Below are 24,454 nucleotides of genomic sequence, written 5' to 3' on the forward strand. Positions count from 1 at the left end.
CATTAATCAAAAATATGATTGCAAAATTTGGAGTCTCAAGAGAAGTAACTTTGAATCATTTTTTTTAAAAAAGAGATGTTTAGATTTCTAGGAATCCAGAAGATTCGTACAAGCACATACAGACCACAATCAGATAGGATGTTAAGAGAATCAGACGATTGAGAATATGCTTTCAATGTTTCTCTAGCCACATCAAAAGAACTGGGACAAATATATACCTTTTATTATGATGGCTTACAGACATGGCATGCCAAATTCATAAAAATGAGCTAAACATAGATTCACAGTTGATAAACAAGGTTTATCGACTGTAAACTATAGTTTACGGACCTTAAACCATAGTTAACGATGTCAATCTATATTTCACATCTCTAAACCAAAGTTAACGCTTTAATCTATGTTTCACAAGTGTAAACTATACTTAACACCGAAAACAACCATTTGCGATTGCAAAACATGGTTTATCTGATAAATAAGGTTTCACGATTTGTAAACTATGGTTTACAACCCTAAACTATAGTTAAGGTGAGTTAATTATAATTTACGGTTGTAAACTATGGTTTACAGATATTTAAGACGCCAAATTCACAAAATTGTGATAAATATAGTTTATAGTAGAAAAACACAGTTTAACACCAGAATCTATGATTTTGTATCGGAGATGTACAGTTCTCTGTAAAACTATATTTCACGACTCTAAAGTATAGTTAACGGTCAAAACTATAGTTAACAATACTTTTGTCCGTAAAATATAGATAGATTAATTCTAGTTACAACATGATAAGATTTAGCTATACAACGATTACTTTCACTTGTTCTTAAATATATATATTTTTCTTGTTGACATTAAAAATAAATGTTCTTTCATTTAAAAGCAAATCTAGTTGGAAATAAAAAGAAAATGACAGGAAAATCATTGTTTCAAATATATGTTTTATTTAAAAGAGAAGATAGGGAAAATGCATTTTGACGGTTTGTAATCAAATTATTCTTCATCAGCAGGGGAATAAATCAATGACATTTATCCTTGCAGTCTTTCCAACCTTTTGCGCAGATCAAACAAAAAAGACTGAGCATTGCTGGTATCAAAAGAGTTGCTGAAAGCTTGACTTATAAATTCAAGATTATCAAGAAGAGAAATCACTCAAGTAATTCTGTTTATATGTTTCGTTTTTATAAAGAACTTACGGCAATGAAACACATTCAGTGTTTCCTCTAGCGATTGGTGCCGCGAGATTTTAAATTGAAAACTATCGTTAACAGTTAACAGGTGTTTAGATTCATAAACTATATTTAACAACTCTTAACTATAGTGTACGAGTGTGAATTATAGTTCATGACGATAAACTATGATTGGAAAATGTAAATTTATAAACTACACTTTACAACCGTTTAATATAGTTTACAGGTGAAAACTATAGTTAAGGAATCGTTAACTATAGTTTACAGTTCGTAAACTATAGCTTACAATCGATAAACCTAGTTTATCAATTGTTAAACTATGTTAATCTAATTTTTGTGAATTTGGCTTGTCATAAACAGATCATCAGTTGATGCCTCAGCAGGAGTGACGCCATGTTCCATCATGTAAGGAAGAGAAATTGCACTTCCTGTTGATCTTTATTTTGAAAGATTACCAAAGAAAAGGAAAACGAATACCCTTCTGACTATGCATATGAGCTAGAGGAAAAGTTAGAGGAAATTCATGAATATGCAAGAAAGAACTTACAGACTGCTGCTGGTATCTTTGTTTGTAAATATGTTTGCATGATTTATGTGTTCAGTTCATTCAAACACCTGTTTAGTATAATATAATCTATCTAGGGACTAAATAGTCTTTAGAAGGGGATAATGCTATATGTATAACTTAGATAATGTTGTTAAATTTGGGTAGGTAGTTAGTACTAAGTAAAAGAATCTAAATTCTTAAATATGTACCCTTAGCCTTTAAGTAAAGTTACATCTGTGTACTGGTCAGCCGGAATCTCAGTGAGCCGGAAGATGGTACCTCCTGGTGAACTAACGGTCAATTGATTACAGCACCAGCATTTATAAACCGTTACAGAGACAATTAGAGCTGTTCTTCTTAGATATCAAGGGTGTCAGAGGCACAATTGAGAGAATTGGTATTATTTCATAATTGGTTAATTTAAACTGGTGATTTTATGGTTTATAATTGGATTAGTGTCATTGGTAAATTTGGGTGAAATCTGGATTATTTATGTTGTGCTTATAGAATTCTTAAAACTTAATTTTACTTAAAAAGACATCGTGACGGAAAAACGGGAAAATTGACAAAAGTAGAATTTTTGCAAGACACATGCAAATTTTATTCAATTCTTGAAAGTATTAGGTTTCAGAAAATTACCGGTTTCAAAACCTAAAAATATACTTTAATGGAGAAAAATAAAAGTAAAAATAATTTTAGTTTGCCCCAAAACGAAAATATTGCTTCACTTCTTCCTCTTTTAGGTACGCATGCGCAGAAAAGTTGAAGAAGTTACCATGGTATCAATTCCATAGATATAAATGTTGGATGACCGAGGATTTTGATATAATCTTTAAAAAAAGAAAATCAGAACGTATTCTTCACTTTTGATTGCTCCAATTCAATGTTGTTTACGAGTTTCACGCTAAAAATAAAAGACACATGACCTTGACATTGACGATAATAACCACGGCATAGATACAACTTTTCTTTTTCCGGCAATTACATTTTGCAGTCTTTTATTGCTTTAACCGTGCAGTTGAGATCTCAAAACTTCGCCTTATTCATATTTCTCATAAATCTTTAGTTTTATGATACAATTATCTTAAAAGAAGCACACGATATTGACTCACTATGTAACTTTAAATAGGAATTAGCCCATTACCACTGGTTATATTTTTACACCGAGTTACAGATGTTTAAGATCTTCGGATTATAGATAGCTGTTGGTGGCGTTGATTCACCATAGCTTTACTTACAGCAACAGAAGTATTGGTGATAAAGAATCGTTAGTGTCGTCGATTCACCACAATTTATTCATCAAAGTTTTTCATCTAAAATTCACCAGTTTTCTTTGAATAGTTAGGGTAAAAATTAGTTTCATGGATGTTTGAATTCATTCAAGTTATTTCATGTTTGATCAACAATCCCACATTATTTTTATATTTTTTGTAAATTTCATAGTGTTTTAAGAATGTTGAATTTATTTGTTTTGAATTTTCCATACTGAGGAGATTGCGCTGCATTACACTATAGCCTCGTAAAATATCCAAACCCAAACTTTGTTGACGTTTCGAACTGCGTCACACCTACTGTCGTATTCTTAGTACGCATGCTTGAATGCAACAATATTACTACAATGAAAAAAGAGGCAGATCCAGGAAAGTTTATACCGGGAAGGAGAAGGAATGTTGAAAGCAAAAGACCGAACTCCAATAAGGGTGTTAACCTTAGCCCTAGCCGATATAAAATATAAGAGAAGCACTAAGGAAAATCGCAAATATTTTTGCCACGAGTAAAATGATTTCTAAAACCTTTTAGCATCTTATTTTGATATACTTTGTAAAACATTAAGGTATTGTGCTCTATGTAAAAAAAAACAACAAAACATGTTCCTAGGTAAGGAAGAATTTCAGTGTGCGCGGGAGAAGGGGGGGGGGGGCACAACCCACCAGAAATCTCTTGACAAGTAATAAAAAAGGTGCAGACTTCGTTAATGAGGGAGGACAACTGTATCGTATATGTTAGGAATTTATAGGGACTCCTTCCCCGATATTTCTAAAAGCCTCGATTCGCTACGTGCTTCAACGGAAATCAGTGCGCTCGCTAATATGTTGACGGTGAGAGGGTTATAGGCCGAGCGCAGATACCTATTCAGTTTTAATTTATTTCCTACTCTTCAAAACGAACGTGGCCTTTGGAACGTCTAGACTCTGACGTAACATGACGTCGTTTATTAGTTGCATTACCATAACAAAGTCTGAAAAGTGCAAATTTTAACAAACAACGTTTAATATACTATCTATATATCTATAATATCCATTAAATTAAGGAGAGTTTATTATTTTTTTTTTTTTGTGTTGTTACTGCAAGAACGTAGTTTGTGGCGAGATGCAATTCGCAAAAGAGTTTGGGTCCAGAGGTTACTGCGGAAAAAGTCAATTGGATCAATGTGCCAATTCCAAATTTTTTCTTCACCCAGACGTTGTCGAAAGAGGTCACTGCGCTCGCTAATATGTTAACGGTGCGACCGCTGGGGCAAGGAGATGGGGCGAGAGCAGTTGTTGAATATGTTTTACTATGTGACCGTTGGGGCGAGTGCAGTTGACCATCAGAAGCCTAGCTATAGACAGCTTTCACTTGTTACTTTGATCCGGCTCTTCAAACTTCAAACTGCACGAGACACAGTCTAGACTGTGACGTCATATGATGTATGTAAGTTGCATTTCCGTAACAGTCTAAATATGCCTTGTTTTTTTTTTTGTAACGAAAGGATTGCAGATGGAATTATATTTTGTTTCTTTTAAGCTTTCTGCAAGAACTAAATATTTACCATAACTGCGGACCTGTTATAGTCGCCATTATCGCGTGGAATGCTGGTAGCGGAGGAATTCGGTGAAGGTTTAACAAAAAAATTTGCTTGATGAATATACAGTTTTCATATCGAGTTTTCTCTGTTCTTAAACGTTAGTCATTTGAGCGCTCTGCGCTCGCTTTTACTGAATACCAATTCACCTTTAACTTAGAGCCGCCTCTTCAAACTGCACGAGACATTTGGAATGTCTAGACTGTGACGTCACATTACATCGTATGTTGGTTGCATTTCAAAAACGAAGGAAGTCTGAAAAGTGCAAATTTTAACAAAGAACTTTTATAAAAATCAACTTATTATCTGCAATATCCATTTAATCAAGGCGAGTTTATTATTCGGGACAGTTTTAAATACCGCAAGAACGTATAGTTAGCAGCTAGTTGCATCTGCATTGCATTGTGGGTCTCGAATTTCCTGCAGAAAAAAATTATTTGGATCAATGTGCACAGTCCGAATTTTCTCTTCGCCAGCGTTGTTTGAAGAGCTCGCAGCTACGTGCGGCGCTTCGCGCGGCTTGCTATTATGATTTTAGTATAAATGCAGATACCAACAAATGTTACCAAAAATCCTACCAAAAGTTCGTTCTTTTGTCATATGTGAACCCCCCCCCCCCCCAACACACACTTAAGAATAGTACTAGTCTTCTTTGAAGATAAAGATAACCCCACCCACCTCTATCTTTTCTGACGTTATATAAGCCTTTAACCTCTCCCTCGTCAAAAAGCTTTTGAATTATTTGACTACAAAGAAAGTTTTTGTTTCACTTTCCTGCGGTTTACGCCTTCCTTGCCATCACCGTAAAAAAATCCTGAATCTGCCATTTTTAGCTCACCTGAGGAGAAAGCTCAAGTGAGCTTTTCTAATCAAAGAGTGTCTGGCGTCCGTCTGTCGTCATTTTCGATTTCTTCTCAAGAACCACTGGGCCATTTTCAACCAAACTTGCCACAAAGCATCCTTGGGTGAAGGGGATTTAAGTTTGTTTACAGGGAGTGCCGCGTCCTGTTTCAAGGGGAGATAATTAAGAATTCGTGAAAATTTGGTGGCTTCTTTTAAAGATCTTAAATTCTTCTCAAAAACCACTGGGCAAGAAAAGATGAAATAAAATATGAAGATAACGAAAAGGATTTAATCTCAAAAGTCCAATGAAACGATACAAATTTGGAGCAGAGCAAACACGGACCTAAAAATTTAGAGGTGGGATCAGGTGCCATGGAGGAGTGAGCATCCCCCACCGACCGGTCACACCCGCCGTGTGCTCCTTGTCATGATCGAGAAATAATAACCCGGAAAAATCCGTAGACAGTTCAATGTATAAATAATGGCCTAACAATAAGTATAAAAAAACGTCAGTTAGCATTTGACTTAATGATAGGTTGTATGTGCTGAAGTCATTGTATCGACCGTAAAACTTGCGAAAAGATTACTTCAAAGGAAACTGTTGATATCCTTGTTTCATCAACTTGTTTGCCAATAGCTTGCCTCCTTTTAGAAATTGTTCATACGTAGAGCATGCTCTTGCGTATCGAATCAACTGGGAGACATTAACCCCATATGCTTGTGATAAGGGTATATTGCTACATAAGTAAGGGAAGTCATCACGTTTATCATAAAGCTTTGTTGTTAGCTTACCATTAACGTGTTTTTCTAGTAAAATATCTAAATATGAAATAGATGTGTCAGAATCTGTGGTATCTTTTATTTCAAGCTCACTGGGATATATCGGGTCGACATATGGATGAAAGTAACTAATGTTAAGTGATAATACGTCGTCGATATCTCGAAATGTCGAGTTGAAGGCCACAGTGTTTTCTTCTTCTTATATAGAAGTTTTTGAATAAACTGCTTCATATGAAATAAAAAATAGGTTTGCTAATAAGGGGGCGCAATTGGTACCCATGGAAATTCCAACAGATTGTTGGAAGACCTGATCTTCAAAAACTACATAGATATTGTCAATCAGAAACTGAAGCATCTTTAAAATATCAACTTCAGAGTACTTGTGTGTACAATCAGAGTGCTTTTTAACAAAATAATTTTGTAAATGACCAATGACAAGGTAAGTATATTTACGAGTTCCATTTTTATTGAAAAAGCAGCTATCTATGATGTCAAAAAGCCTGGACTTCAGTTCGTGGGGAATGGTTGTATAAAGTGTTGAAAAGTCGTACGTTTTAATGCTATTGATTTTAGAAAAAAAAATTGTGATTTCAAATTTTCCAAAAATTCTTTGGAGGTTTTAAGTATCCATGTCTGATTTACACCACTTCTCGAATATACTGTTGTACAGTACTCCTGAAGTTTCTCCTTCATTACAGTAAATATTTTAGTGAGGAGTAAAGAAAGAGGCTTGGTAGAACATTTACTGGAACCCGCTATGTATCTTTGTTTGTAAGGATGTTTATGAAGCTTAGGAATCCAGTAAAGGTATGGTAATTCAAATTCATTTTGATTGTTGGGAATATTAAAAGTATCTAAACGGACAAATGATTTTGAAGACTTTCCTCCTTAGAAAGGGAGACATAGGTGTAAGTTGGATATCCACCCGTAGAATTAAATCCTAGTTCCTCTAAAATACAATTCAAATAATGAGCCACCTCTGATGTTTGGAGGTCCGTGTTTGCTCTGCTCCTATTTTGTATTGATTAATGGACTTTTGAGCTTGAATACTGTTCGTTATCTCCATATATTCCTTACAAACAAAGAGTATGTTGTTACCAGCTTTGTCAGCTGGGACCAGTACATACTGCTCGTGTTATCTATCTAATTCCTTTTTCACTTCTGAATTATTAAAGACAGAAGGATAAATAGTTTTTATACAGCCCCTCAACCGCTTAATGCGATATTTCAACATCCATCTGATGCTCTTAATCCATTCTGACAAAGTGTCAAGGTCTTCTTTTTCGTGTTTGGCCATCGCCTGGAGTAATCTTCCAAAAAATTCATAATATTTATAAAATTATGACAACAGTTGAAAGAACGGGGTTCCCTAAATCTTGTCCCTTTTAAATAAGGGATTTAAGGTTCTCATTATTAAATATGTTACTTATGTCAAAGCTTCATTAAATGCTATAGATTCAAGTTTGTTCATATCATATCCCCCGTAGAAAGGGCGGGGTCACAAGAGGGGGTCGAAATTTTACATAGGAATATATAGGAAAAGTCTAAAAATCTTCTTTTCGAGAACAGAGAAGGCATGATTAGTCATATTATTATAGAAGTATCCTTAGGTGGTGTAGATTCAAGTTTGTTACAATCTTGGCCCTTGGGGGTAGGGCAGGGCCATACCAGGGGGTCAAAGTTTACAATAGGAATATATAGGAAATATCTTTTTATAATTTTCTTCTCAAGAACAGCTAAGCCATTATCAGTCATATTAATACAGAAGTAGTGTAGATTCAAGTTTGTTCAAATCATGACTCCCAGAGGTAGGGCGGTGCCACAACAGTGGGTCAAAGTTTTACATAGGAATATATAAATATAATGTTTAAGGGGCATTCGCGTAAAACACATTGAAGACTTCAAATAGTGGAATGATCTGACAACCTTTGGAATGGCTTAGCCAAAGGGTATATAAGGCAACGGCTTTGGTAAACTTAGGAGCTTGTTAATGAAGTTGGCCGTTAAATCAGCAATAACCCAGATAGCAAGACTACATCGGGCCAACGTTGGTTGATGGTTGGTAGGTTGGTATAGTGTTGGCGTTGGGCGGTAAATGTTGGCCCAACATTGGCCCAACGGATGATATGTTGGCGTGAAAGCTGGTCCATTGGTGTTGGGTATGCGATGTTGGGCCAATGTTGGTCCATTGTAGTAAATGTTGGCATGAAACATGACCATTATATGTTGGGCATTTGGTGTTGGCCCAACGTAGGTCCAACCAAGTAGATGTTGGCTTAAAACAAAGCCACTGTGTGTTGGGATGTAATGTTGGCCCAACATAGGGCCAACCAAGTAATGTTGACATGAAACACATGAAATGTCTGTTGGGCATATAATGTTGGTCCAATGTTGGCCCAACGTAGTAAATTTTGATTATAATGAGGTATTGATATGGCTTTCAACGTTGGCCCAGCGTTGGTTCAACGGAGTGAATATTGGGATAAAATCAACTTTCATTAACATACATGTTGGTGATCTGTTAATTACACATATTAAATTTGTATCTTTTAGAACCAATTAAGCTTCTTTCAATAGAAACATCTCATCTTTCGTTAAAATATTATGAACAATGGATTATCTTAATAGCCCATTTATTAATAATTTTACAGTGTATGTATTAATAAAAATGAAAAATTATTCCAGAGCCTAATTTATGAAAATAAGATTTTTAATACTGATTTATGTTTGTAATTTGTGTCTGAGACCATTGCAAATACATGTAGAAGTTTTAATTGTAGATTCTATATTTAGCATCATGGAACTTTTAAGTGCTGAATTTTAGAGCTCCAAATAATTAGGTCAGTGGTGAAATCCACTGGCTCAGCAGGTGACTTGCTGGTTTCCTAGGAAACAGGCATCCTAATCAGCTCTGTTTCGTAAACTCGGAGTGGTCACATCTTATCACTTGCAACACTTGAACAAAGCATATACATGTGCGTGTCCGTTTTGAATCGCAAGACAGAGAAAATTGATTGTTTTAGCCCTTGAAATATAAGTATAGTCGTTTTAGGTGTGATTGATAGAATTTTATCTCTGAAAGTTTTAACTTGAGCATAGTTTGTAAAATTGAACAAGTTATTCAAGAATTGCAATTTTCAAAATATGCATGTATATTTACTAGTAATCTGTTTAAGTTATAACTTATAAGTAGTAAGTGACATCATTTTTGAACGGATTAAACTGATATATTTTTCATATCATTTATAGCATCTAGTGGGGAGAAAACCCTTTGTGTTACAAGACCATTGATGTTTGGAATATAATGGACAGTGAGTGATTTATCTCAATTATCAGTGTGAGAGACATGGATTTCACAGACAAAGAAACAATAACATGAACAGGAAAAAAGGAGTGAATGGTTCAGAAGTAATATGGGCAGGAGAACATTCTAAAGTTTCACAAATATGAACACTGGGACTCTTGTTCTAGAGGAATATTATATAGTGATTGAAGTGATATGGGATAGACTTAAGAAAATATTGAACTACCTTTATTTCCCTCTGTTGATTTCATTCCATAGGAGTGACAAAAAATAGAACATCTGTTTGAGGAACAAGATAATTTACCATGCAGGATTTATTCATTCGTGTTTTACTCGTAATTATGGAAATAAAAAGGTTACAGGAATTCATATTGTTGAACTAAAATAATTCAATCGCCGATCATTTGCCAACATGTTTATAGAACGTAGGGCCAACGTTGGTCCAACATTCATTCTTAGCTTTAAAAAAACATTGAACCAACATTGGGCCAACAGGAAGTTAAACGTTGGGCCATTGTTGGGCCAATGCCAGATAACCAACCATCGAATGTTGGCCCAACGTCGAGCCAACATGTTGGTTGAACGTAGGGCCGATGAGCAAGATGATGTTGGGCCAACGCATAGAACTGACAGAGGGCCAACGCAATTTTCACCGTTGGGCTTGCGTTGGCCCAACGTAAGCTTGCTATCTGGGAAAGAAGTTGAGGGTAAGAGCAAAATAAAAGTATAAAAGTTATAAGCACCAGTGGCTAGTATCCTAGGGAAGTGATGTTAAGTTTTATGTGTAGAAAATTTGAAGATTGAGACACCCGGTTCTTATCTATCAATAGAAACTCAGAAGAGGAACAACTGTGCAAGTAGTACATTACTCAGTCCCTATCTCTAGATGAGAGAAAAATTTTAGTACTGTGTGATTTACCCTCAGACAGAGCAGTCATGATAATCATTCCAATCATTAACTCAGACAGAGTAAAAGGGACATTAAATATATATCCCTTGTAAGAACCTGACCATACACGCTACATAAGAACTATCTTTAAAAATCTTCTTCTCAAAAACAACGAAGCTATTATTAATCATATTTATATAGAAGGAACCTTAGGTATTGTACAATCAAATTTGTTCAAATTATGACCCTCCAGGGGTTTGGGGGGGACACAGCAGACGGTCAAAGTTTTAAATAAGAATATATTGGAATCATTTTGAATTTTTTTTGCGAGAAGTTGACAGTAAGCAATTGGCCGTCGTATATGGATTTCTATATTATACAGACGTAACTTTTCTTCATTCAAAATTAGTCTCGCTTTTCTAAGACTCTCGCTAGCGACTTTGCATGAGCGAGAGTCTCTTCCTCGTGCAAAGTCCCGAGAGCTAGAGTCTTGGAAAGCGAGACTACTAGTAATATTCAAATTTTCTCAGATTATGGTCTTGGGTTCTAATAATCTGAAATGGCCCGAATTGCCTTCTAAGCAACATTGCGTGTTTACCTGACCATTTTAAAAAGCATTATTCTACTGAATATATATATAAAATGAATCAGCGCAATAATAACAGAATTTTTTCTTCATGTTATTGGCAATGCTTTTATTTTCGATAATCCTTTCTAAAAGTTGAACTGGAAATCACTTTTGGGCAATAATAGATAATAGAGTTATAATGGTTTCTTTTTCTCCCTACTCTTGGATTTCTTTCTTCACATCTGCAAACAGTTTATCAACAATCTCTAGTGGGACACACCCGACTCGGAAGTAAGAAATGACACCTACAAAAAGGATATGGTGTTATTATGTTTAATTTATTTACTATTTGACTATTATTATGTTTCTATTACAATAAAAACAAGTTTTAGCATCTCACTATGAAGAAGAGGCCCAATGGCCTTTACGGTCACCTGCGTATAATACAACAATGTAAAGGATTCACAGAAATATAAGATAAAACAAAAATAAACTGATAAATGAAGCTATGTTGCCCAAAGTAAGAGAAACAGAATGAACAAGAATCAACAAAGTAAATAGCCTAGTACTCTGCAATAAATCTTACAGTAGATCTATTTACTTGCCTGCACTTGCATATGTCACTATCAACATGTGTACTATTCAAATAATAGTGCTTGATTACTATTAATAAACATCTCAATCCCCACATATTGGCCTCTTTTGGTCTTTGATGAACATTTAATGTACAAAGCTAAGGCATTTTGTCTCATTTTTATTTATCTATGATTTACAACTCTACCAGACTTTTGAAACTTGAAAGTATTTTTCGTATTAAATATTATAAAAATTCTAGTGCAATTCTGTTATTCAGTTGGCCTTTCAGTTACAATATTTACAGTAATTAATTATCATAGGTGAATAGCAAAGTGGAAAAAAAAATTCTCTCAGTAGAATACAAATAAATAGAGCTCTGCCCAGTTCCAGAACTCTTGATCAAGTCAAGTGGTCCAAAATTTCACAAATCTGGTAAAAATATCCTTGCTTATTACATCTTTGTATTTTGTTTGATTCCTAAATGCCCAAATGCCCATGAGCATAGCAAAAAAAAAAGCATTTTCATTATATACAACACAGCCCCACACCAAACCCAAAATCGCTGACCTTGGTGCTATTGCCGTAAGATTCACAATTTTTGAAGAAACGCACTTGCTCATCATAACCATGCACTTAGTTTATCTGCTAAATACCCAGGAGCAGAGAAGATTTTCCAAGAATTAATACATTTTCACAATATTATCAAAAGAGTCCCTCCGTAACACCAGAACCCCTCTCTCAGGGGCAAAGGAATTCGTAATTTTGAGAAATACACCCTTGCTCATCCTAACCATGTGATTAGTCTGCTAATTACAAAGAAGGAGAAAAGGGTATTTAAAGAATTAATGCAATTTCACTATCTAATCTATAGATTCCTACCAGAACACCAGATCCGCTGACCCAGGGACAATGTAAATCACAGTTTTGGAAGAGACAGCTCTGCTCATTATAACTAGCTTTATTGCTTAATACAGAGCGGTGAAGAAGATTTTCAAAGAGATAATGCATTTTTACTAGGGATTACAATTTTTGATCGGTTAACCGGTTCTTCAGTCGGAACGATGGTAATCGGTTAAAAAATCTGTAATCGGTAAGTCGGAAAAAATTAATATATGTGTAAATTTCAACACAATTTTTTGAAAATTCAATTAAAAAATACAAATAAAAATATCTGAAATAATAACATTTTCACCTATCCTTTAAGCTGATTCGGAGAAAATTTTTTAAGGTTCTCCAGATTGACATCGTGGGGGTAGCTGGTCAGTTTTCGAAATGTTAATTTCTGTTTAAAGAACATGTCATTACCCCAACCTGTCCTATGTTTCTTTAATGATTTTAATTATATGATCGCCGAGTAATGTGATAATAATATGTGTATCTTACCTCTTCTATCCTTTGCAGTTACCTATCAAACTATATTATTAAACAAACATTGAAAATTAAGTGATAGTTCCGACTTAGCTTTGATTTTGGTTACAATGCAGAATGAACTTGCGTTACATCTCTGAATTTTTAAAACTGATTTTTCCTATTAAAATTGAAGTTATGCATATATCGGGTAGATTATAAGTAGATTATAAACATAATATTAGTACATGTAATATCTTTATAGTCTATATGTTAATTTTAGTAAGACTTACAATGATGAAATATGTCGAGAATTTTTGATACGAATAACCAATCGGTCGAAACGTATTGCGGTTAAGCGATTGGCAATTCTGTATTCGATTTTATTTCTAATTTTTACTATATAATCAATAGACTCCCCCTAACACGAGAGCCTCTGACCCTGGGGTCACAGATTTCACAATTTCGGAAGAGGCACCCTTGCTCATCATAAAGGAACTTAGTTTATTTACTAAATAACTAAGAGCAGAGGAGATTTTCAAAGAATTAATTAATGCATTTTCACCATATAATCAATAGAGCCCCACCCTAACATCAGAATCCCTGACCCAGGGGCCATGAATTTACAAATTTGGAAGAGGCACCCTTGCTCATAATAACTTTGTACATTATTTGCTTAATACCCAGGAGCAGACACAGAATGAATATCTGCCATTCGGTTAACTGAATAGAAACTGAAAGTACATGTATATGGAAATGAGTCTGAATGGCAGAGCTCTGCCATTCAGTCACCTTTCCAGACCTTTCAGTGACCATTCAGTTGACTGAATGGCAGAGTTTCATCCTGTGAGAGAAGATTTTCAAAGAATTAATGCAGTTTTACAATATAATAATCAATAGAGCTCCTCCTCCAACCAGAGTCCTTAACCCTGGGACCACACATTTAACAATTTTTGAAGAGGCATCATTGCTCATCAGAATCATGCACTTAGTTTATCTGCTAAATATAAAGGGTGAGAGAAGATTTCTAAAGAATTTATGCATTTTCACTATATGATCATTAAAGCCCCGTCCTAACTCCAGAACCGTGGGACCAAGAAATGCACAGTTTTTGTAGAGGGTTCAATGCTTATTACAATCCTGACAACATTTAAACTGCTTGATGTCCATTATTAAAGAATAGGATTTTAAAGATTGCATTTATTTGATGGTTTTTGTCCCGCTCATCAATCCCCAGGGGTGCAGGGACTATAATATTCATAATTTTCGTTTCCCTTTACGCATAGACCTTATAAGCCCAAATTGGTTGAAAATGGTTCAGCGAATCCAGAGAAGAAGTTGAAAATATTCAATTTTTAACGGACGACGAACAAAGACGGACAAAAACAGATAGCAATAAGTCACTTGAATGACTCAGTTGGCCAAAAAAAGATTGAAGAGCTTTATAACGCCAAGCTTAAAGGCGATAAGACGCAAATATATATATATATAACGCGAAAGTAGGCATTATATTATACGCCTTTCCAAAACGCACTGTGAAAAGCTTATAACGCCTTTCAAAAAAGCGTAATAAAGCAAAATAAATAGGCGTTACTACGCCATTAGAAAAGGCGTAACAACGTGAATTGGAAAGATGTTATAACATAACTCCTTTTCACTGCTAAAGTTTAATGACGCCTTTTCTTCCTTCATGAAGTCTTTTGATACTACCGCCTTTATTTCTGTTCAAACTCCTTTTCCCCTCGCGTTGTTATGTCTTTTTTTGAAAGGCGTATTGAAGCATATTTTTACGATGCATTATTACGCCTTTTGATTTCATAACACATTTGTGAAAGGCATAATTACGCGTTTTTGCGATAAAATGTCTCTTGATTCTCACTATTATGTGTTTTAATTAAGACGTGTATATTTAGCTTTTTTTAAAGGGTGTAATAACGCTTTTCACTTTCCGATTTTATACCTTTTGAAAGGTAAAATGACGCCGTCTTTCGCATTAACAATATCATGCATTTTTCATGTTATCATGCATTTTCTCTTCGTGTTTTTACTCCTTTTCATTTTGCGTTATAATATCTTAATTTCAATTTTTTCCTTATACTGTGATTTTGATAGGCCATAAGAAGTGCTTTAAAACTACCTTCATCAATCTTCATGCAATTAACTACGGTGGAAGCTACCGTTTCATTTGACTCATCATCACACACCACACCAGCTAATTTCTCACCTAAATAATTAAAGATTGGAAGACTTTTATCACATTATAGATCATAAACTCGCTGAAAAATTTAAATTTTAGATATTGTAAAAATAAGGGGTCATTACCCAGGGTATCAATAACAGTACTGTGATGTGTACTGTCCGGCTCTCCGCTTGGGTTGGCCGACGTTATGGATAATGGACCTGTAAGACTGACTAAGTAGGATAAAACGGAACTGTCGGGGACCCGAATGGCCACACTTTCTTCTGTTCCAACATATTCTGCTGCCTTACCAACCCCCAGGTTCTGCAGCCAATCACCTTTCTTGACAACGCACGTGATTCCTCCTGGGTAACACCTGTCCATGAATCTCCACAGTAAAGGACTAAAAAAAAACATGTTAAAGAAAATATCTATGTCTTAATGTTGTATCCCTGTATTGAACTTTTGCTTTTGATTTTGCAATACCTGAAGGGCGGATTGGCTGCCTTTAGCTGTTCCAGGTTAGAAATACACAGACAAATTGGTTTCTCTGGCGGTCTTCCTTTAATATGGTATATTTTAGAGATGGATTCGGGTTGAGTACATGATCCAGCGAGAGCGTACACGGTGTCTGTGGGAACACAGATGACCTCACCACTTTTAAGGACCTCAGCAGCTTTAAACATATCACTTGCAATTCGTGACCGAAAAGTCGGACAAGGCAACTTTGACATTTTTGGCTTTCTCATCTAGAATGCAAAATGATTTTATTTATTTCCATTCCATAATATCATTAAACTTAATATGTACCAATGAATTGAAAGATAAATATTAAATAATTAATAAAAAAAATTATGAATACATAGTAATTATAAATATAAACATTAAACGATTTATTCTTGCAATTTAGCTTCTGTAAATCAAATAAGTTAACTACAGCCTATTGCTTGTTATTGAATTTGTATGCTATGAATTATGGCATATTGAAATGTAAAACATGTTTATTTCAGTAAACTGTTTTAAAAAAGACCATAATGGTTGTGAGAATATATAGAAGTAAATACTATGTTGAATCATGTAAAAGACTTTATTTCAATGCAAGTTTTCACATTATTTACTGTCGTATATACATGTATATAGATCTACCTTCAGCAAGGGTTCACCCTCAGGAAACACTCTTTTATTTGAAATCCCTTTTCCGAGATACAAAATGAATCCATAAAGACCAACCAAGCCTGTTTTGAAAAAAAAATCAAATAAAACGCTTAATGTTTTCGATCACTTTAACATTCCTTGATGCCTTAAGACCGTCTACATACCAACTAAAACTGATGATACTAGTGGATAATATTTAGCTTCCGCATTGTAAACCTTTGTGATGATGGAAACAGAGTGAACCATAAGAAAGCTGACCAGCACTGTCCACGTTCTTGGCATGCTGAAGGTCACTACTAGGGAGAGTGCACACAGTCCTATACTGATTATCGCTACTGCACTGTCCCCATCTATCCCTGTAGCTACAATTGTAAATACTTGCAATTGATGATTTAAACTAGTTCATTTATAATCATTTTACTTTCAGGACGTTTTGTTTGTTTCCTTTCGAGCAAGATAAAGAAAAAAAACAAGAGGCCCGTTAGCCACAACGCTCAACTGAGTCCCCATGGCCCTGCTGCTGTTCTTCACAATATTTTTTTATGTCTTAAATTTTTATGAAAATTTTGATAATATATTGTGGCCCAAAACCTCCTCTGGGTGGTCATTTGAACAGACGTGAGTCTTCACTATCAGACTACTCAAGGATGCTTCCATATAAATATGTTTTTTTTTTTATGTTTTTGAGAAGATTTTTACTATATATTTACATGTAATACTTTGGACCCTTTGTGGCCCTGCTATACCAGTTGGATCATGATTCAAATAAATTTGAATCTAAACTACGCGAGAATGCTTCCATATCGATATGACTAAAGGTGGCTGTGTTGTTGTTGAGAATATTTTTGAGATTTTTCCTATCTATTCCTATGCAAAAGTTTAACCTTTTATCGTGGCACCGCCCTTCTCCCGGGGGTTATGACTTGAATCTGAACTCCTTGAGAATGCTTCCATATTTTTATGACTTTGCTATTCTTCAGGAAAGGATTTTTAAAGATTTTTGTTCTATATATACCTATGTCAATGTTTGAGCATCTATTGTTGCCTCGCCCTACCCCTTGGGGTCATAATTTAAAAATAAAACGTGAATCTACACTACCTGAAAATGCTTCCAGTTAAATATGACTAATCGTGGCTTTTCTGTTCTTGAGAAGATTTTTATGTCCCCGTATCGAAAATTCGGGAGTGTATAGTTTTTGCCCTGTCCGTCCTTCTTTCTGTCTGTTTGTCTTTTTGTCTGCAAAAACGTTAACATTGCCCATAAATTTTGATTGGTTGGAGCTATGGCTTTCATATTTCACATGTGTATTTCTAGTGACAAGACCTTTCTTTAGGTACCATCATATTTGACCTTTTGACCTTACCTTTGGAGTTTGGCCCAGTTCTGCAAAATTTTACCGAACTTTAACCTTTGCCATAACTTTTGAACAATTGGTGCTAGGGCTTTCATACTTCACATGTGTTATCTTTGTGACAAGACCTTCCTATGGATACCAACAACTTTGACCTTTGACCTAAGAGTTTGACATAAGTTTGAAAAACTTTAACCTTGGCAATAACTTTTGAATGGTTGGTGCTAAGGCTTTCGTACTTTACATATGTAATCTTTGTGACAAAACCTTCCTTTAGATACCAACAACTTTGATCCTTTGACCTTGACCTAGGAGTTTGACCTACTTTTGAAAAACTTTAACCTTGGTAATAATTTTTGAACGATTGGTGCTAGGGCTTTCATACTTCACAAATGTATTCCTTGTGACAAGACTTTCTTTTAGATACAAATAACTTTGACCCTTTGACCTTGGGATTTAACCTACTTTTGAAAAAGTTAACCTTGGCCATAACTTTTGAACGGTTGGTGCTAGGGCTTTCATACTTCACATACGTAATCCTTGTGACAAGACATTTCGTTGGATACCAACAACTTAACCCTTTGACCTGGAGTTTGACCTACTTTCGAAAAACTTTAACCTTGGCCATAACTTTTGAACAGTTTGTGCTAGGGCTATCATATTTAACATGTCCATTCCTTGTGACAAGGCCTTCCTTTGCATGCAGCTATGTCAAGGCTGTCCGAAGGCTTAGTATGCATTAAAATATATATTTTATTTTAAGCTAGATTTTAATTTCAATTTGTAATCTATGTATGAATTTGCAGTCAACTTGTGATGAGAATGTAATCAGGTATTGTAATAATGCATTTTTGTGATGTTACATGACTTTGTTGATCACGTGACGGACACTTATAAACTCCCAAATGTTGTACAAAAATTGCATCGGTACAAGTGCAAAACAACATTATTGAGAAAAATGTGTCACATAAGTAAATTCATCGTGATCTTTGCTACATATAAAGTGCTGGGGGCAAGTCTGAATTAAACTTCCTGAGCAAATATTCCACGAGAAATTCAACTTACCCACATACAAGGGGAAATTTTCCACTCTTTATCGCAATTTATACAAAATAGGATAAATTACATACAATCCCCCAGAAAAATTCAGTCAGAGGACATACTTCTCTAGTAGATTCACACAGAATATTTTCAATTTAACCTTATTAATCGCTTGTGCCAGTCAAATATATACACGATTTATACATTCTAACTCTGTCCACGGACGTATAAGGGGGAGCGTTTCACATTCAATTTTTTGTTACTGTTTGAATACATGTACACTGAGTGGCCAAAAGTATTGCAACAAACATAACTGACGTCATCATATTTAACTCGCTTCAAATTTTGTTTTCAATGCTGACGCATAACGAAATAGATTTGGAACATAAAATTCGGGGTGTGAATTAATCGGGGTATGATTTATTTTCGGGACCGTTTTTGTTTCAACTAAAGCAGACGATTTCTGGTGGGTTGTGAACGTAAATAATGTCGAACAAAAAGAGAGAATTGTCAACTGAATTAAAGGAGCGGATCGTACTTTTGAACTCAAGGGGATTTAACAACAATAAAATAGGTGAAGCATTGGGAATGCATCGTAGTACAGTGGGTCGAGTTTTGGTGAAATTCCATTAGAAGGGAAGTGTAGAAAACAACCCCCGAAGTGCATGGAAGGCCGCGAGTGACAGATGAGAGGGGGGATCGGAAACTTTATCGAATCCTTAAAGCAAATCACCGTCAATCTTTTGGAGATATAACATCAACTTTCAATAGAAATGAGCTAACAAATGTGTCCAGTAGAAGTGTTCGACGTAGATTGCATCAGGAAGGATACAGGCGGGGTAAAATCCAAAAAAAAACCTCTGACAGTATGTAAAACTAACCGACAATGGAGAATACTGTGGTGCAGAGGCAAAAAAAAAACACTGGAATTCTGAACAGTGGCAAAAAGTTTTTTTCTCAGACGAAACACAGGTAGTTGTTAAACAAAATAATTCTATACGTTTATGAGGAAAATTGTCCGAAAAATGGAAGCCCTACTGCCTCAATCAACGGAAAACACCCATCAAAGTAAGTCGTATGTTTTGGGGTTGTATTACGTACGACGGGATTTGTGTTATTGTGCCAGTTGATGGAAATCTAAATTCTGTAAAGTATATAGAATTGCTAGATAATCACTTATGGCCAGTTGTTGTTAAATTGTTTGGAAATCGCCAGTTTATTTTCCAAGATGATAACGCAACCCCACACGCATCTAGACAGACCAATGCTTTGAAACAAGAAAACGGTATTCAAAAATTTAGTGGGCCTGCTCAGTCCCCAGACCTTAATATAATCGAAAATGTCTGGCGTTGTATCAAAATCAAATTATGCCGTGAGACTGACAACATTGAAAACAAGAATGACTTGGTGGCTGCAGTCACAAGAATCTGGAATGGACTTTCTCAGACATTCGTAGCCTGTATCCGTCGATTCCTTCCAGACTACGACAGGTTATCATCCAAAAAGGCTCTGCAACAAAATACTTAAGGAATATTGTAAGTAAATAACTTTTATTTTATAGGAAATTTTTTTTTCTCATGCATTCCATATTACAACGTGATGACGTCATCCATGTTTGTTGCAAATACTTTTGGCCACTCAGTGTATATCGGACAAGTTAAAGGAATAACGTTATTAAATTGCAAATGATCAACATCATAACAACACATTAAGCTTAAAGAACAATCCAGACACTTGAATCAAACAATAATGCGAAGAATTTTTACATGCCATGTGAAAGGAATGTAAAAGTTATGACATTTTCCCCGTCATGTCAACTCAAGTATGCAGTGACTTGACGTCATATGCTATTATGACGTCATATCTAGGTAGTTCAGAGAAGTTACTACAGTTAGAACAGTTTGATATTTTTCGGACAGCCTTATGCTAGCCGCGTATACCAATAATCGTAATCCATTGACCTTGAGTTTGACCTACTTTTGAAAAACTTTAACCTTGGCCATAACTTTTAAACGATTAATGCAACGGCTTACATATTTCATATTTGTATTTCTTGTGAAAAGGCCTTTCCTTGGGGCCCATTAATTTTGACCATTTGACCTTGATCTTGATGTTTGACTTACTTTTGAAATTTTTTAAAACGTTTTCTTTATCTATTTAATCGTTGCTGCTAGGGCTTTCATGTTTCACGGGTATATTTCTTGAGACACAACCTTACTTTGGGTACCGACATATTTGATTTGCGTTTGAGAAAGTTTAATTTTTGCTATAAGTTTCCATACGGGGGCATCAGTGTTTCACAAACACATCTTTTTTTAAAGATTTTTTCTCTATATATTCCTATGTAAAAGTTAGATTCCTGTCGTGGCCCCACCCTAGCCCCGGGGTTCATGATGAGAATAAATATGAATCTACACTTCTTTAATAGTAATGCATCTTTACCAAAAGTTTTAGATTTTTTGGGTCCAGTACTTTTTGAAAAGAATATTTTAATAGATGCCATTAAAATTTCACAGATTTTTTTTATTTCCTTTCCTTAAAAGAGGACACGTCCTTTCATTTGTACAAACTTGAATCCTATTATCCAAGGATGTCCTGATCCCAAGTTTGGTTGAAATAGGCTCAGTGGTACTGGAGAAGAAGATGAAAATGTGAAGTTGTCAAAGACAACAAAGGCAGACAAAGGACCAATTTCAATCAAAAAAGCTCACTAAAGCTTTCAGAAAAAAAAAGGTGTAGGTTAAGACATTTCACCAAAAAAAAATTAGGACAAATGATTGACAGAAAGAGATAAGAGTTTGTGAGAAAGGGAATGGGATATGCTAATATGCTAGGATATAATTGGGTTGAATATGGAGGATTTTTTTCAAATCTGAGAATAAAAGATAGGTCACTTCTGAAATACAATGTATCATCCTTCGGTACTTGAAGTAAAAAGTAAGTTTGACATAATTTGTGTGGTATGTAAGTTTGTAGATCATATTTTGAAATAAGGTGAAGATGGGATATTTTGACGTTGATTTACATTCAATGACAATTTCATGATAAACAAGATGTGTTTGTGAAGCAGTAATGCCCCCGTATGGCAGCTTATGGCGAAGGTTAAGGTTTCTCAAATGCAAGTAAAAATCCAGGCCAAAAGATAAAAAATGTTGGTACCCAAAGAAAGGTCTTGTCTCGAGGAATATACCTGTGAAATTTGAAAGCACTAGCTGCAACTGTTCAAAAGTTATGGCGAAGGTTGATATCACAAGGATTACATATGTGAAGTATGAAAGCCCTAGCACCAACCATTCAAAAATTATGGTTAAGGTTAAAGTTGTTCAAAAGTAGGTCAAACTCCTAGGTCAAGGTCAAAAGGTCAAAGTGGTTGGTATCCAAAGGAAGGTCTTGTTACAAGGAATACACATGTGAAGTTTGAAATCCCAAGCACCAACTGTTCAAAAGTAATTGCCAAGGTTAAAGGTTTTCAAAAGTAGGTCAAACTCCAAGGTCAAAAAGTCAAAGTTGTTGGTATCCAAAGGAGGGCCTTGTCACAAAGAATACACATGTGAAGTTTGAAACCCCAAGCACCAACTGTTCAGAAGTTATGGCCAAGGTTAAAGTCTCATAAAATTTTGCAAAAGTGGGTCAAACTCAAAGGTCAAGGTCAATAGGTCAAATATAATGGTACCCAAAGAAAGGTCTTGTCACAAGGAATACACATGTGAAATATGAAAGTCATAGCTCCAACCAATCAAAATTTATGGGCAAGGTTAAAGTTGACAACAGACAGACAAACAAACAGACAGACAGGACAAAAACAATATACCTCCGGGATCTTTCGATCCAGGGGCATAAAAATGCGACATTCAACAATCTGTTTCCATACCGTGAAATATATGAATTGACCAGGCCGACCAAATCACACTTCCAGTCAAACACACAAAGGCATGTGAAAGACTTGCACTTGCATATGAGTAGCGGGCATTTATTGCATTTCCAACAACACCAGCACTCAGCAGAAACGAAAATGATGCTTTCTGATTGGCTATTTCTAAGGGCGATAAAGCAATGGCTGCTACCATATTGCAGAGGAAAAATAGAGTGTTTATTATTTGAACTCTTTTTTCGTCATCCTCAACCTCTGAAGTATCATTCTCTTCTTCATTCCTGCAGATTAGAGTTTATTAGTACATATAATAAATGAGTAGCATTAGAATCTTAATAAACGAGTAAATGAGGTTGTCTAACCTTTCTGTTTTCTTCTTGCAACAGAAAAAAAGACGTTCTTCGGAGACTAACTCTGATCCAACGAATAAGACAGGTTTCTCGGCGCAAGAATTTAGTAGAAATGCAGTGGAAATGTATACTGTGAATATCCACAACAAAATTGCAGAAATCCCAAACGTATAATACTGAATGGACTGAGGAATGTGATCTACCGACAACACTGAGGTCGAGGTTAGAAGACAATTATACATAAAAACAACAATTGGTTGAGTGGAAGAGCAGACTGTAATAAATACCAAAGCCAACACTACTCCCCAAGAACCATAATAATTTACAGTCGATGTCATCTGATTCGAGTCAATAGACAAAATATAAAAAAAATAAGACTTGGAAGTCCAAAATATAAAGTGTACCATAAACTGAACACTATTAAAGACATCACCACGGAGGAAAGAGTAATAACTTGCCAGGAGTTGCAAGAAAGAGCCACAACCAATACCGATGATCGGGACCCTCATATCCTGAAAGTACCCAAGACCAAGAAAACATACCACGGTGGCTGGTATGGTACTTCCCATGTAGCCCATCCCCATTGGTTCAGCATACTTAGTGTTCTTTCGTTTTTCCTTTTTATTAGACCCTTTGACGTTTCTTTTTATAAGCAGTGGATCTATAGGCGCATTTCCAAATCCTGGCAAGATATACCTCTGACTTATACCCTTTGTTGCAATAACAATCACTGCGTAGATAGCTGTTAGAACGATTATAAGTTCAAATGCAACAGCAGTTTTCTTACCCCAGTCATAGAAAAGACCTACAGACTCAAATATCAAAGTCAACGTCATGGCCACTAAAATTGGGGGAATGATAAAATTAACAAACAAGGAACACAAGAATAGTGACAAAGCTATAGTACCATAGGCAATTAGAACTGGAAGAGCAGTTTTTGTAACATCACTACTACTGTTTTTCATAACAATATTTGCAAAGCCTTGGTATATCCATAGTGTGGCAAAAACAGCGAGAGTCGTTCCTATTAGGTGGTCGTTTCTACGGAAACTCAATATTCCCGATGTTAACTGAAGAAATCCTCCAATCAAAATCAAGTGGACACCTGAAACAGTTTTTAACTGGTTGATCGTTTTCTTAGATAAATTTTACGGTTAATGTATATGAATAGTTGTACAGTAATTAAGAAAAACACTGCTTTTATGGTAATTATTTTAAACACAGAACAAGGCTTCAGCTTGCCATAACCTGATGTAAATCATTAGAATAAAAAAAGTGCAATGAGACAAATTCGTTTTTTAATACTCTCCTGCAACAATCGTTGTTAGTCCTGAAACCTCTTCCTTCACATGTATTATGTTTCCAACGGCCACAACATATGCTGCAACAGAGTTACACACTAGCCCCAGAGCAGCGGGTTCCGAGTAAAGGATGGCCGCAAATTGCTCCGAACGACCGCTGCTAGCTGTCTTCAAATCCATGAATTCTTTTTGTGGAATAATTAAAAGCAAAGACAGCCTAATGCCTAATACATATGTTCTTTTTGCTTAGTTTTTCCTGTAAGACTCAAAATTAGGGGATTTACATAAAGGCACAAATGAGTATCTCGTTACCCTTTAAATGTC

General features: G+C 35.4%; 1 protein-coding gene across 1 annotated transcript; it reads right to left on the minus strand.

The window, feature by feature from the left end:
- Positions 1 to 11,137: 11,137 nt before the first annotated feature.
- Positions 11,138 to 24,310, minus strand: LOC133189688 (uncharacterized). Its single transcript, XM_061325086.1, has 9 exons — positions 24,226 to 24,310; positions 22,842 to 23,934; positions 22,480 to 22,760; positions 16,380 to 16,577; positions 16,207 to 16,295; positions 15,547 to 15,809; positions 15,204 to 15,463; positions 15,019 to 15,105; positions 11,138 to 11,263 (listed from the first exon to the last, which is right to left on the minus strand). The coding sequence occupies exons 1-9, from the start codon at positions 24,308 to 24,310 to the stop codon at positions 11,175 to 11,177; spliced, it is 2,445 nt and encodes an 814-aa protein (XP_061181070.1). The 3' UTR covers positions 11,138 to 11,174.
- Between the last annotated feature and the right edge of the window lie 144 nt (positions 24,311 to 24,454).

This window comes from Saccostrea echinata, unplaced genomic scaffold (genome assembly GCF_033153115.1).
Source record: "Saccostrea echinata isolate AGI-Se365-2 ecotype Australia unplaced genomic scaffold, CSIRO_AGI_Sech_v1 ptg000019l, whole genome shotgun sequence".
Taxonomy (NCBI): Eukaryota; Metazoa; Mollusca; class Bivalvia; order Ostreida; family Ostreidae; genus Saccostrea; species Saccostrea echinata.